Source organism: Leopardus geoffroyi, chromosome C2 (assembly GCF_018350155.1).
Source record: "Leopardus geoffroyi isolate Oge1 chromosome C2, O.geoffroyi_Oge1_pat1.0, whole genome shotgun sequence".
NCBI classification, from domain to species: domain Eukaryota; kingdom Metazoa; phylum Chordata; class Mammalia; order Carnivora; family Felidae; genus Leopardus; species Leopardus geoffroyi.
In genome coordinates, this window is record NC_059333.1 from 100,584,588 (window position 1) to 100,600,626 (window position 16,039).

Here is a 16,039-nt window from a genome sequence, read left to right on the forward strand (position 1 = left end):
GTTAAAACTCAATTTTACAGAACTAGTAAGTGAAAAACCCCAAACAAGTGTTCTTCTCTTATCCATGTCTCCACATATATAAAATCCACACAGACGCACTTACTATCCAAGAAAGTACTGAGGAGGGATTCAACTCTGGGCCAGCAGATCTGAAAAACTATATTTAAAAGTATAGGTTTTGATATCGTGTCGTTTTTGCCACTTTCTAGGTCCCTAGAGATACCCTACTAATCTAAAAAGTCGTAACACTATTGTGGAGAACAAATTGAAACACTATGTTAAAAAGGACATCTAAATTCACTCTATGCACAACCAACAAACACAGTTGCCATACTGACTTTGGTTAATATATGTGTAAAATCCAAAGAAATTCCACAGGCCCCTGGTTTCCACTCTGACCAGTTCCATCATCTTCTCTCTTTTAATGGAGGTAATACAGACACTAGACTTGTGGTATAATACACATATAAGATAGAGTAACAATGGCATGATACAGTGTATAGTGAATCCATTAAATCAAGGCTAAAATCATACCTCCAGGCCTGTTTCTCAAAGATTTCCTCATATGAAAGAGAGTACTCTTTGCCAGGGTTGAGTTAGCTCCTTTGAGAGCTTTTAAAAACAGGGTCGAGGTAGTTTATGTCTACAATTATAAACTATAAACACAACTTGGCTTGTCTTGGATAATTTTGTCCCATTCACTTCAGTTAGGGATGGCAAGAGATAGGAAGATGATTCCTGGGACTACTTTCTATTCAGTTTGAAGTTAGTGGAAGATTGCCCTCTCTCCAACACAGTCGCTGATGAGAAGAATCTATTAAACAGATCTGCGTTGGTTTACACTGCAGACTGAATGGAGCATTAAATGACTGCATTAGTATGACTGCAGTGGGGGTAATGGTCGCCTCCAGTGGGTATATAATGTTGTAATAATACTCTCACATAGGTGCGATAATTGCTCAAGTGTCCTCATTTACTTGGTCACGAAATGGTACCCAGCATCTCCCCAGCAGATGCCCCCCACACCGCCCCTCACCCTAGTTTTATTTCCTCCCTCTTAGCAAGTGTAAACAGATGAGAAAAATATGTGTACTTCCAAAATGTCACCTATGTATCATGAAGCGGGGAGGGGGGGGGGGCACTGCAAATCACTTGGAAACAGCTTCTACGAGGCGTTTAGCGATACCGCCCATCAACACAGCTCAGATGCTCTTAATTTGATGACCCCGCCCGAACCCCTTCGGGCCTGGGCTGTAATTTTCCAAACAGCCACCCCTCATTTGCAAATAAAAGTTAAAATCAATCCACAGACACAGAATGCTGACTTCCTGCCACTCAATTTTACAAGGTTTCTCTTTGTAGAGCTGCCAGATTGTGACCGATAAAGGGGGAGGGGGGGATGAGAGGAGAGAGAGAATGAGAGAGAGCATGAGACAGAGAGAGAGGAGAGAGAGAGAGAGAGAGAGAAGAGAGATCACTTGCTTCCTTGCTTCCTAAGCAGGGATTTGCCTGCGATGCGCGGCGAGAGGACTGCGGCGGCTGATTTACACAGTTGGCGCGGAGGAGGGGCCGGGGGTGCGGGGGGGAGGGGGGACAAGCTGGCGGAGGCTCCCGCGATGGGCTGATCTGGGGGCTCCCGAGCGCCTCTCCCTCTGTGCGCGATTTGGGGGCAGCAGCTGATGGATTTGCATTCGGGTTCCAGCTTGGCGTTTCCTATATTGCCTCCTAAAACCCGACCTGGAGCTCCCAGTTTAGGTGCAGACGTTGGTGAGTAACGTGTGATCCGATTTTAGTTATTTCCTAAGCCATTAAAGTGGCACTTTTAAAGCAGGTCAGTCTTAAAAGATGCCGCTGCCGCGAGCGTCTCCTTGGCCTGAAACGTTCCGCGGTCCCCTTCCCCGCCTCCCACCCTCTCCCGCTCGAGATGTGAGGGTGCTTCAATGGTGAGCTGTCAGGGGGGCTCACTCTCTGCCCGCTGGATCGCTTCACCTTCGTGCTTTGCCGGAGATTTCCCCCCCCGCCCCAGTCGAAGTCGAATTTGGTGTGTACAGCCATACCGTTGTATTTGTATCCTCTTTTTCGCTCTACCCCCGCCCCCCCCCCCCCCCCCCCCCCGCTTCGCCGTCTGGCCAATGCTGGGATCTGGGATCTAGTCGCCCCCTTCCTGCCTCCTTCCCTCCCCTCCCCAACCCCTTCTCTCATCTACACACCACCCACCCCCACTCCCACCTACCCAAAGGGTCAAGAGCAAAGACACCGGGAGAAGGCAAGGGCTAGTCCCATCTCCCCAGATTCAAGGAGGCCTTGGGCAGGGATTGCACTGAGTGACAACCTTTCAGGAAGCCAGAAAGAGAAAGAAAGAAAAATAAATAAATAAAACCCAGAGACCTAGCCAGGACTCTCGGGGACCACGAAGCTCGACGCTGAACCGAGAGTACCGAGATTTTAAGTGAGAGAACCCAGTCCTAGGACACTCGCGCTGCCTGCCTCCCATCGAGGGTACACAGAACTGTGATCGTGAGCTCCCTGTCACTGGTCTCGTCGCGCTAGGTGAGCGCCCGGCTCTCCCATTGGTATGCAGCGACCATTTCCCTTCGAGTCTCAAAGGTGGAAACACTTAAAAGGATTACAAGCGTGATTTGGTGGCCTTTCTGAAAGTTGGTGGACGGAGGGAGAGGAACTGCAAGCCTACGGCATAATGGATACAATTCAGCCGCCCAGAGAGTTTGCACCTCCCGCTGGGAAGCCCCTCGGAGCTCATCTCGGAAATCTAGAGCGCTCGGCGCGGATAGGTATTCGCCGCCATCCTTTCCTACTTTGCCTAATTGAGACCAGGATTTCTCGCTTGCAGGATGTGCATTGTAGAACAGAGTTTGGCCTCGGTGGCTGCTGTTCGTTCACAGGTGCTAGGGGTTTGTTGCATTTTTGAACTGGATCATTTAGTTGTAAGGACAAAGATAGAAGGGAAAGTGCTGGAGACTCACATACCCCCAGACCCTTTCCTGGGGGAGGAAATTGTAAGTAACTCCAACAAATAGGCCAAGTGGCGGAGCGAAGGGCCCCTCCCCCAGTGGGTCGCTCGCTCGTGCGGTAAAAGAAGGAAAACGGCTTGGGGTTTTAATCATTTTCCATTTCTAAACATACCCATTGTGCGTTTTGCCTGGAGACAGCAGATTAGAAAAGGATCTGTAGAAGGCTCAGACCTCTTCAGAAAATGAATGATGCAGCATTTTAATTATTTGTTCTAGGAGAGATCGTTTTGCTTCCATATTGGAATATTTAATCTTAGATATGGAGAGATTAGTGGGCTCGGAGATCGGGCAAAGGGGAGGGGGAGAGAGGAAGGGGACACAGTGGGGAGAAAGGGCTTCTTGTCCTCCCCGTGGACAAATGATGCCCGGAGCTCCCAGCAGGAAGCGGGCGACAACGGGCTTCAGGGCCCTTCATCCTCTAACTTTTGGGGCTCTTCCTATCACTCAGACACGCTATACGGAGATAAAGGAAAGGGAAGGGGTGAAATAGCCTTTAGGACATGGACCAGACCAAGAACTTGAGGGGATGTAGTTAAGGAGAGCACGGAGGACGACTGCAGAGATGGTCATTTACCATCATCGAGAGGCTCAGGGAAGCCTCCCTGTTGTTACCCATCGATTTCATCGCATCATGGGTTCCGATATGATCCGTGAAACAGTCACCGCCTCTGCACGTTGGGTACCAAAGGTGGTGTGTGCGGCGGCGGAGGAGGGGGTAGGTTGGCAACTGGTGAAGGAGATGGGATCGCTCTGGTTCTGAGCTCAGGCTGTCGGTGATGGTCTGTTCGGCGGGGACATGAGAAATAGGGTGGGTCTGGAATATTAAGCATGTACATATAGGGTTAGAGAATCTTGCCTGCCTGCTTACTAAGTCTGTGATCGCGGTTTCCAATCTTAGCTACTCTGGAGCGGTGGACACTTGTGCGGTCATTTTAAATGCAAAATAGCATGGGAATCTCCTAATGACTGACTCTTAAGGAATGTTTTCTTGCATTAAGTGACTGACATATATTTAAAATGGGGAGAACTGATAGCATGAGTTGTGTGGTTTTTCCTTAAAGTTTGGTTTTGTAAAAAGCGCTTTAAGAGAAAGCCATCTCTACCCGCTAACTTTGAGTCCTTGGGCAGTTGAGGTTCAATCCAATTCTTTAGCGGCCAGAAAGTCCCTCCCTTCCCCAGGAGTTGGGGGGGGGGGACACAGGGCAATCGATGCCATTACAGTTCCCGCTAACTAGACACGCTTGCTGCACACTTCCCTCTCTCCAGTTTCCCCACTAAGCTAAATTTCCTCCCAGCAGGTAGGACTGTAGAACCGTCAGTTGAGACTTCTTAGAAGGTTCCTGTGATCTGGTGGCCCCTTTTCACTGCAACATCTTCGCTCAATCACCCCCACCCTCACGACTCCCTACCTTCCTCTTCCCCAAAATATCACGGAGAAACATTTGGACCAAAAACAGCATGGGGGGGGGGGGAGGGAGGCAGGGAGGAGTGAGGAATGAGGAGGGCCGAGGGGGGGCGGAAATATATATATATATATATATATATATATATATATATATATATATATCCTGAAATGCTGCCTCCTATCCCCGCGAAGTCTTTCCCAGTGGAAGAAAGTGAAATGTGCCATTGTTACCAAGTGGTCTGCGTTGGCTTGTCTCTGTTTTTAAAAAGGTGGAAGCAAACACATGGCTGTTGAATCCAGGGGAAATCGAAGGCTTTGAGCTGCAGCACAACAAAAGGATTCCTGGTGCAAAGAGATCGAAGCAAAATGCAGGAGACACTCAGTCCAAGTCCCTCAGGCTGCCTGAGCTCTTATTCGGGACACCTAAGCAGAATCAGCTAGATCCAGCTCTTCTCTGGGGACCTGAATTTCCCTTTATCCCCGCCTTTGGAAGGGGAATGTCTGTGCTATGAAAAGGATAATTCCAAAGGATAATCTTACTTTTCAACCAGTCTACACTAGAGAGACGAGCTTTGGAAACCAGAAGAGCAAACCAGTCAGATGATTTCCTTGAGAGTTAAAAACAGTATTTTTTTTTTTTAAGGGAAAAAATGCCTACACCCCTCCCCCTCCACCTTCCCCACCAAAGGAATGTTTCCTTTAGGTTGGCTTCTGCTTCCGTGTTTCTTATTTTGACAATTTGTTAAGTCGATCCCTTCACTTCTTTTCTTGCCCCTTAAACACACACACACACACACACACACACACACACGCACGCACGCGCGCGCGCGCACACACACACACACACACACACACACACACACACTCTCTATAGTCAGGGCTTCGTAGTGCTCGCTCCCGACCCAAGCTAAGCGCGTTCCCCTTCTTGGAGCTCATTTTCGTGACGTGGAAAGCCGGATCCAGGGTTACAGCACATATTTAAAAAAAAAAAAAAGCCAGCACAAGAGAAGTCCGAGATTCTGCACTGAGATTGAGCCTGCCTTCCTGCCTGCCTCCCTCCCGCCCTTCCTCCCAGTGCCCAATGATGTGCTGCCGGTACCCAGCAAGAGCAGCCACGGCGGCAGCGGCGGCGGCGGCGGCGGCGGCGGCAGCGAAGCTGGAAGCCTGCAGCAGCCCCTTCTCCTCCCTCCTCTATTGAGTGTGCCAAGCGGCAGTTCTGCATTCTAAAGAAGCCCATTGAAAGGCCCATTGCATTCCCAGCACGTCTCAAGCTTGCTGCTTGTATTTTTTCTCTTCGTCTCCCCCACCCACCCCCTCTATCCCCCTTTGCTTCAGCTTCAGCAAAAGGAAGGGAGGGAGAGAGAGAGAATCCTTAAACTCAAGCTTTTTTTTTTTTTTTTTTCCTTCCAATGTTAAATACTTAAAAAAAAAAAAAACCTCCTGCAAAATAGGTAAGTCAAAGACATCTGGAGCCTTTCCTACCTAAATCTCAGGGACCTCAGAAACAAGAAAAACATTTTAAAATGGTGAAGAAATAACTTAAGTAGATTTTAATATTTTATAAGGGAGACAGGGAAGACTAACTGATACTGCAATGTAGCCTCATCTGCTTTCTGTCTCTCTCTCTCTCTTTTTTTTCATTTAATTGTTTCTAAAAATTGAGTATTGCATGCCTGAGGCAGATTTCTCTTTGCTTTCTCATGGGTCTTCCTTTCCTTACAGCTGTGTACATTATATGCAAGTTGAATGTGAAGATTTAGTCTTTTCACTCTCCCTGTAAATTACATCATTGTGTTTTCGAAGGGTTGGCAAAATATTTCCTTAATGTATGTATCTTATGTGTGGAGAGAAAATATATGCTAAAAATTCGGGTTTATTTTTATTGATTAAAAATAATTATTCCAATTTGATATTTCAGTGACTCAGAAAGGGCAATCTAATAAAACTGCATTAATATAATTTATTTAGGTATGCATTTCCATATATTGATGATATAAGGCAAGGAAAGAGAGCCATGGAGGAAGGCTCTGTATTATTAGAATAGTACACAGTATTTGTTTCTTCTGTTTGGAAAAGAATGATGTCTTTCTTTGAAATGTATTTCATGTGATAGATCAATTATCAGCAGGTAAGAATTGAGGTTTCCACCCTTTCTTGCCTTTAACTACCCAACTGTCTTCTAACCAGCCACCTGCCCGTCCAGCTTTTCACAGGACTCCTCAGCTGATATTGAAGGCACAGATACACATTCCAAACTAAGCTCTGCAAGTGTTTTAATACAGACACTCCCAGGCTCAGCATCCTTTAGCTGTCATTATCTCTAACTCTGATGACTGCACGGGCCTTTCTTCAGAAAGGCTAATCACTCCTAAAGGGTTTAAATAGCCAAATGATACACTTGTGTAAAAATTATTTAATTAAAGGAGATGTTAAAAATCTGTGCTTGGGCAAAATAGGGTGGGGGGATAATGTGACACTGAGCATACACTATAATTAAGTACACTGTGATCATCTCTGAAGAGAAATCTTAAGTTTTCCAGAGATACCCAACATCGTACACATCTCAACATCTGATACTGGGCAATGAGCTCATACTTCATCACACTCTAATTTAATAAATTTGTGGTATGCCATGGCTTTTTATGAGTAGAAGCCTATAGTTTAAAGAATACTTATTTCCTGTCAGAATCCCAGTCAGTTCTATAATGGGCACCTCTGAAATCAAGGCGAATTTTAACAGGCAAACAGGTGTAATGGCCAAATTACTGCCATTATTACTGAATCTGCCTATATCTAAAAGACATCCCTGTATACCAGTCCCTTGATTGCTATAGGAGGCAATGAAGGGTGCTGTTGTTTGTATGATATGCTCTTTACCAAGTATGGCTTGGTTCAGGAAAAATGCATTGCATGGCACAATATTTCAGAGTCACCCAAGTTTAAATACAGGACATATTAAGCAGGTTGATAGATCATTTCGAGTGCCAGTTCGACAATTACTAAAGTTTTGTATTACTCTTAAAAAGCTCCAAATGTAGGAGTCAATTAGAATAGTGCATACGAGTGAGTAAAGGCTAAAATCTGCATCTTTATTTCTGTTGCAGTTTTGTAATCAACTACGAACGATGAAATCTTCCATAGCTGAGATGCTTCACAGAGGGAGGATGTTGTGGATAATTCTTCTAAGCACAATTGCTCTAGGATGGACTACCCCAATTCCCCTGATAGAGGACTCAGAGGAAATAGATGAGCCCTGTTTTGATCCATGCTACTGTGAAGTTAAAGAAAGCCTCTTTCATATACATTGTGACAGTAAAGGATTTACAAATATTAGTCAGATTACTGAGTTCTGGTCAAGACCTTTTAAACTGTATCTGCAAAGGAATTCAATGAGGAAATTGTACACCAACAGTTTTCTTCATTTGAATAACGCTGTGTCCATTAACCTTGGGAACAATGCATTGCAGGACATTCAATCAGGAGCTTTCAATGGTCTTAAGATCTTAAAGAGGTTATATCTACATGAGAACAAACTAGACATCTTCAGAAATGACACCTTCCTTGGCTTGGAAAGTCTGGAATATCTGCAGGCAGATTACAATGTCATTAAACGTATTGAGAGTGGGGCATTTCGGAACCTAAGTAAATTGAGAGTTCTGATTTTAAATGATAATCTCATCCCCATGCTTCCAACCAATTTATTTAAGGCTGTCTCCTTAACCCATCTGGACCTACGTGGAAATAGGTTAAAGGTTCTTTTTTACCGAGGAATGCTAGACCACATTGGCAGAAGCCTGATGGAGCTCCAGCTGGAAGAAAATCCCTGGAACTGTACATGTGAGATTGTGCAGCTAAAGAGTTGGCTGGAACGCATTCCTTACACTGCCCTGGTGGGAGACATCACCTGTGAGACCCCCTTCCATTTCCATGGAAAGGATCTGCGAGAAATCAGGAAGACAGAACTCTGCCCCTTGTTGTCTGACTCTGAGGTGGAGGCTAGTTTGGGGATTCCCCACTTGTCATCAAGCAAGGAGAATGCATGGCCGACTAAGCCTTCCTCAATGTTGTCCTCTGTCCATTTCACTGCTTCTTCTGTTGAATACAAGTCCTCAAATAAACAGCCCAAGCCCACCAAACAGCCCCGAACACCAAGGCCACCCTCTACATCCCAAGCTTTATACCCTGGTCCAAACCAACCTCCCATTGCTCCTTACCAGACCAGACCACCCATTCCCATTATATGTCCTACTGGGTGTACCTGTAATTTGCACATCAACGACCTTGGCTTGACTGTCAACTGCAAAGAGCGAGGATTTAATAACATTTCTGAACTTCTTCCAAGGCCATTGAATGCCAAGAAACTTTACCTGAGTAGCAATCTGATTCAGAAAATATACCGTTCTGATTTTTGGAATTTCTCCTCCTTGGATCTCTTGCATCTGGGGAACAATCGTATTTCTTATGTCCAGGATGGGGCCTTCATCAACCTGCCCAACCTAAAGAGCCTCTTTCTCAATGGCAACGATATTGAGAAGCTGACACCAGGCATGTTCCGAGGACTACAGAGTTTGCACTACTTGTACTTTGAGTTCAATGTCATCCGAGAAATCCAGCCTGCAGCCTTCAGCCTCATGCCCAACTTGAAGCTGCTATTCCTCAACAATAACTTGCTGAGGACCCTCCCGACAGATGCCTTTGCAGGCACATCCCTGGCCCGGCTCAACCTGAGAAAGAACTACTTCCTCTACCTTCCTGTGGCTGGCGTCCTAGAACACTTGAATGCCATTGTCCAGATAGACCTCAATGAGAATCCTTGGGACTGTACCTGTGACCTGGTCCCCTTCAAACAGTGGATTGAAACCATCAGCTCAGTCAGCGTGGTGGGTGATGTGCTTTGCAGGAGCCCTGAGAACCTCACCCACCGCGATGTGCGCACCATTGAGCTGGAAGTTCTCTGCCCAGAGATGCTGCACGTCCCACCAGCTGGAGCATCCCCAGACCAGCCTGGAGAGTCTCACCTTGCTGGGGGGCCAACGAGTGCATCACCTTATGAGTTCTCTCCCCCCGGGGGCCCTGTGCCACTTTCTGTGTTGATTCTCAGCTTGCTGGTTCTTTTCTTTTCAGCAGTCTTTGTTGCTGCAGGCCTCTTTGCCTACGTGCTCCGACGGCGCCGGAAGAAGCTGCCCTTCAGGAGCAAGCGACAAGAAGGGGTGGACCTTACCGGCATCCAGATGCAATGCCACCGGCTGTTTGAGGATGGTGGGGGTGGTGGAGGTGGAAGTGGAGGTGGGGGCCGAGCGACTATTTCGTCCCCAGAGAAGGCCCCTCCTGTGGGCCACGTATATGAGTACATCCCCCACCCAGTGACCCAAATGTGCAACAACCCCATCTATAAGCCTCGTGAGGAGGAGGAGGTGGCTGTTTCATCAGTCCAGGAGTCAGGGAGTGCAGAACGAGGGGGTCCTGGGACACAGCCACCAGGAGTAGGTGAGGTTCTCCTAGGAAGTGAGCAGTTTGCGGAGACACCCAAGGAGAACCACAGCAACTACCGGACCTTGCTGGAAAAAGAAAAGGAGTGGGCCCTGGCAGTGTCCAGCTCCCAGCTCAACACCATAGTGACGGTGAATCATCATCACCCTCACCCTCACCACCCAGCAGTTGGTGGGGTTTCTGGGGTAGTTGCGGGAACTGGGGGAGACTTGGCTGGGTTCCGCCACCATGAGAAGAATGGTGGGGTGGTGCTGTTTCCTCCTGGGGGAGGCTGTGGCGGTGGCAGTATGCTCCTAGACCGAGAGAGGCCACAGCCAGCCCCCTGCACAGTGGGATTCGTGGATTGTCTCTATGGCACAGTGCCCAAGTTAAAGGAACTGCACGTCCACCCTCCTGGCATGCAATATCCAGACTTACAGCAGGACGCCAGGCTCAAAGAAACCCTTCTCTTCTCGGCTGGAAAGGGCTTCACAGACCACCAAACCCCAAAAAGTGATTACCTCGAGTTAAGGGCCAAACTTCAAACCAAGCCAGATTACCTCGAAGTCCTGGAGAAGACAACATACAGGTTCTAACGAAAAAAGAAAAATAAATTAGTGCTTTTTTTTTTCAAAAGAAAAGGAAAATAAAAGAAATACCCCTTGCTCCCTTTACACTTGTCCCAATAACTCCATTCTCACAAACTTCCCTGCCCTGAACAGGACTGAAACCGCATGATAACTAGAAAATACAGATGTATGCTCTCCCCTCTCAGATGTGATTTGGAGGAAGGGCCATACTCAGATCATTAATCAATGAAGTGCCTTCGCAGACTTTTGCCAGCAAATGTTATCATTATTTTTTTATACTGAAACTTGAGACTTTGACTGTGCCATGTATAAGGTATATTGGGGATCGTTGTATTGATCCTAATTAAGTAAAATTCAACGTGTCTTTTTATTTTCAGTAATTTTTTTTAGTTGTAGTTTCGTTTGACAGGGAGGGGGGAAAACAAATTGACATTTGTGGCTTTCTTTCCTCTTCCCATCATGGCACAGATTCTGTACATGTATTAACAATGCAGTTTGCTGCATGCCTGGAAACTGCAAGACGGGGAGGGAGGGGGCGGGTCTTGCTTGAATGTTCTCACCCACTCTTTTTTCTGTCACACACATACCCACATGCAAATCACCAATCGCTGCACACCATTAGGTCCCTAAACCTGCAGCCTCTTCCTTCTGGTACAGGTACACACACATGCAGACGTATAAACCTGCACATGCATACACACGCGCGCACACACACACACACACACACACACAAAACACACACAAACATACACACCCCATTCCCTTTTAACACTATCTAATTATTTCGGGTTTGATCCATTCCTCTCCTCTTCATAGCTTCACCTTCCCTTCACCCCTAGTGTACAGCTCTCGCCTACCACCCTGGGAAAGGTCATATTCTAGGTTGGATCCTAATGAAGTGGAGGCCTGGTTTAACAGCCAGAGGCACATACCTAGGGATGAGCACCCTCTTTGTGACACTTCATCCTGATGCCAAGAGTTTTTGGAGACCATCTGCACTTTCTTATATATATATATATATATATATAATATTAAAAAAATAAAAAAGCAACTGGGTATATATCACTAACAGCTTTGTAGGAAGCACTTTTAATGTTTTCTCTCACACACAAAGATTCAAAAGAAATGTGCATATATTTATTCTGTAATTTCAGTGATTATAAATTGTAAAGGTAATGTTTAATCATTGTATAGTGATTATGCGTCTGGTATAGCTTTCCTAATAAAGAGTTTTTGAAAAATATAATACATTATATATAGAGGACACCAAGCTTGGACCTGAAACCACAGCTATGCCGTGCCTTTTGTGCTCCCACTTTTTTGAACCTTTCTTTTACTTGTTATACAGAAAGCTGGTTTATTAATAAGTTTGATGCACTGTGATGTTGATAAATCTTATAACCCACCACCCCCATCACATGCCAGGATACAGTCGGGACTTAAAAAAATCTGATTTATATAGTTCACTTTTATTTTTGTCTTGAATTATGAATCTCAAACTCACCGGTTTTCCTAGGCAGGCTGTGACTGGGGGAAAATAGAGTAACTAGATTGCTAAGAAGTATAGGATTATATAGAGGAGGCAATCAAGGATCCATGCACCTTAAAATAGTAAATGACAGAAAGAAAAAGGAAAGTGAAATTGCTATTTTTAAAAACATGAACCAGAATATCACACACACACACACACAAACACACACACACCACACACACGCACACACAATCAAAATCTAAGGCCTTGTAGCCAATTTGACTGTCAGAATGCTGTTATCTGTACAAGTGGTCACTGCTATATTTAGTTACTTGGTTTTTTCAGCCACTACTGCAACTGGCCCCAGTCTTGCTTGAACTAAGACAGGAGATGCTGAATGAGGTTTTCTTTCTGTATGATATTAAACTCTATGATGTTTAAAATTAATCTCACAATAACCCAAGTTATTATCCATTTGCATGTGAGCGAAACCAAAGAAAATTGGATTTTTAAGGTGCCAGTGTCTTGTTTGTGGAGGAAACTAAACTGATAAAAAGAAACCTGAGCTTTGAGGCAGGCACTTATCTCATTACGCCAGTAGAGGGCAGCAGAGCTTCAGAGATTCACAGACCCTGTTGCTGCAGAATTACGCAGAGGGGCCAGTATTCTCTGTTAGTTTTCTCAAGCTGCTCTTAGTAGAAATTATCATTATGTGTTGAATGTAATTCACCACAAGTCACTAATGCCTTACATCACTTTGTTTTTTTCCATTAAAAAGACCAGCAGCTTCTAAAGCTGTGTGACTGATATAAAAACTAAGGCATTGCACTTAAAAAAAAAAAAAAAAAAAAGCCCCATGAATGTCTAGAAAAACATGTTTATAAGTATCTATCTCTTGATTAGTTATGTATGGGTATCAACACAGGTATACCTAAAAATAAAATTTAAAAAAACCCCACATATATCAATACAAAAATGCAACTTTTCAGGGCTGCCTTGCATTTGTCACATTGTACCTAAAACTTTTGTCTTCCATTATTTGAGGTACGGTGGAATTACTGCAGATGAAGGAAAACATGATTCACCATTTCTCTACATACAATATTGAAATGTAGCTTTCCTTATGCAAGAGGATCAAATCCACAATTAATTAGGTGTCATTCTCCCGTTTTGGTTTATGTTCCACGTCTTTTTACTTTCCCCTAAGTTAGCTTTTTCATAGTTATCTCACTTTCCTTATTCTTTCTAATCATCTTTCCCTCCTTTGAAGCCTTTTTTTAAGCACAGAAAGTCAGTGTTTTAAACACCTTTAAGTGTTTTAAACACCTTTAAGTGTTTTAAAAGCTTATCTATGGAGTCCCTCTAAATTAGTGATTTATCATGTTTCCATTCCTCCTAATAAAATACTTTGGTGAATAGTAGAAAGCATGTGCATAATAAACATTCAAAATGCAAAGCTAGATATTTCCGACAGTAACCATCATTTCCTTAATAACCATGTGCACATTCATAACATGGCATATTATACAAATCAGGTTAAAGTACAATCCCTAATGATCCTGGTGCTTTTGACATTTGAAAAATGTGTGTCCATAAACCGTATCAAATTACAATATAACTTGATAATTATGTTTATATTTTATTTATTAAATACAGAAAGAATGTCTTACCTTAAATATAGATAGTAATTTTACTCTTGAATGAGGAATAAATTTTATTTAGTGAAAACAAATTTATATGAGAATGGAATTTTGTATTCAAGGGAGATAAATTTTTGCTTCCATGGAGTTTTCTACCCCCTTCGCTAGGCTACTTACTTTAGCTGTCTATTAGAATTACTGTTGGATTTAATTTATAATACCAGGTATGTTTTCATAAAGTACCATGGGTATTAATATAGGTACTATGATTAGGATTTGTTCCATATTTTTGCTGTAGTAAAACATTATTTTTGAGAAAATGGTTGCTAGTTTACCTCATAGTGGTGGTCAATTAGACTGAAGCAGACCCAGATCAGGCAGATATCTGCTATTTATTCATTGCTACTTTATTACAAATTATAGTAATAATATCTGAAATTAATAAAATGTATTGTAATGTTCTTTTACTGTAAGATGGCTAGTGGAAAATAGTTGAAAGTGAAATATTAGTATGACTCAGTAATAATTTTAACATTATCATATACCAGCATTACTTACATGGATGCTTTTGTTTTTATCTTAAAAGCTACATTATTTCCTCCAATTGAAAATACTAAAAACTATACATACATATATATATATATATATATGTATATGTATATATGGATGATAAACACCATATTTTAAATAAAAATTTACAGAGAGAGAGATCACAAGGAAAGTTTAATGACTGAGCCTTTGATAATTTGTCCCCTCCCCCCCCCTTAACTAGGAATGTTAGTTTTAAACCCTTGATATCTGAGAAGAATATTTGGGTTTAGCACTATAAAAATTGATAATGCAATCGCATAACATAAGGAATTTTCTTTAACTATTGTGACATATTATTTTGATTCACTTAGTGTAAATCCATTGTTCACAGAGTCCTATCCGTTTGGAATTATGTTGTCTGAGCCAATAAATGTAAAATAGCTATAACAAAGGAAACATTAATGTAATGCTTTACAAAATGTGAGACATATGACTATAACAAGATGAGAGGAAATGATAATAAAAAAAACACTCCATCTTAAATTTAGTTTAATTTGAACTTAGACATTTATAACTTATACTTAGCTCAAAAATCCTCAACTGAAAATTCAGGTTAACAGATTACAAATAATATCACTAATTTCATCATATAAGTATTCAGTTTAATAATATACTATAGGCCTTTTAAAATAGGAGCAATAACACATGTGTAATTGGGCAATCATGTATATATGTGTGTGTATAACTATTATATATGTATATACACTGTATATACATGTATATAGTTTATATATGCTGAATTATATTTACATGTAAATTATGCACTTTTTCTCACATGTATAACAATTTCAGTTTTATGCATTTATTTTCTTTGCTTCTGTCTAGCTAATGTCCAAGTGAAGATGTATGAAATTATGAGTCTTCACTTTGGAAATGTTCACATGTAAAAAGTAACACTGTAATTAATATTTCTGAATTTAAAAGTTCTTTTATCTTTCAATTTGTTTCCTTTTGTTGTTTAGGTCATAGGGGACAAATCTCAGTCAAACTGTGATTTATTTTAAGTCCTCAACCGTAAAAAATCCTAATATCTTATAAATATGCAACACAAGTCAAATGAAAAACAAGTGCTCCTTTTCACTTTTCTATTTCTAGAATAAATTTAACAGGTGAAAATAATTTCAGAGCATTATTAGTTTGACAAGACCTTTTGTCTTGAAAAAGTGAAATCTTAAAAGCAAAAGCAAGAGAAGAAAAGTTCCTGTTTAAGACATTCATTTTCCTATTTACTTCTTTTAAATATTATCCTTTATTTAAAATGTATAATAGTAGCAATAATAATAAATAGAGATAACCATTTCTAGTATGCTTTTATGAAATCTAAAATAAAGGAGATGATTTCTCTTATCAAGAAAGGTGTATACCAGGGGTTACTGGTTGTGAAGAGGGAATAATTGGGTAGACTTTTTAATTCTGATAATATTTACTCCTGAATATAATATACATATTTTTGAAAATATGTATCATTTCTTCTCCTTGCACTGGTGTAGATGATTTTTTTCACATAACTTTAAAATTCTAATAGAAAATAATACTTGTGGTAAACATTAAAGACATATAGCCAAGGTGGCATTATAATAAATTTGAGGTTGACACAACCCCTACATCTTTAACATTAAAACACAGATGAAAAAAGGACGCTTTCCTCATTACCACCCAGTGACAAAAAGGCCCAGCATACCTAGTTAACTGTTCCTTTAGTATATTCAGTCTATCCACTTGTTTATTAGTGTAGGGAATTGATAGTTTGCAGTGTATTAAGTTGTATCAAAATCAAACAATTTTCATCAAAAAATATAATCGCAAGTAAAAAAAACCTGAATATTTTTTTTAAGTTTATT

At 42.2% G+C, this 16,039-nt stretch overlaps 1 protein-coding gene across 4 annotated transcripts; it reads left to right on the forward strand.

Annotated features, from left to right (window-relative positions):
- The first annotated feature begins 1,596 nt into the window (after positions 1–1,596).
- On the forward strand, positions 1,597–15,495 carry SLITRK3 (SLIT and NTRK like family member 3). 4 transcript variants are annotated; one of them, XM_045503066.1, is made up of 3 exons: positions 1,597–1,767; positions 4,707–5,888; positions 7,542–15,495. In XM_045503066.1, exon 3 carries the CDS (start codon positions 7,563–7,565, stop codon positions 10,500–10,502), a length of 2,940 nt encoding a protein of 979 aa, XP_045359022.1. In that variant the 5' UTR covers positions 1,597–1,767; positions 4,707–5,888; positions 7,542–7,562; the 3' UTR covers positions 10,503–15,495. The 4 variants fall into 4 exon arrangements, with proteins under 4 accessions (XP_045359022.1, XP_045359019.1, XP_045359021.1 ...); XM_045503065.1 differs by lacking the exon at positions 1,597–1,767 and adding an exon at positions 2,125–2,792; XM_045503063.1 differs by lacking the exon at positions 4,707–5,888 and having other exon boundaries at positions 1,598–1,767.
- The last annotated feature ends 544 nt before the right edge of the window (positions 15,496–16,039 follow it).

Coding starts and splice junctions, on each gene's coding strand:
- SLITRK3 (XM_045503066.1), top strand. CDS start 7,563: ATGAAATCTTCCATAGCTGAGATGCTTCACAGAGGGAGGATGTTGTGG.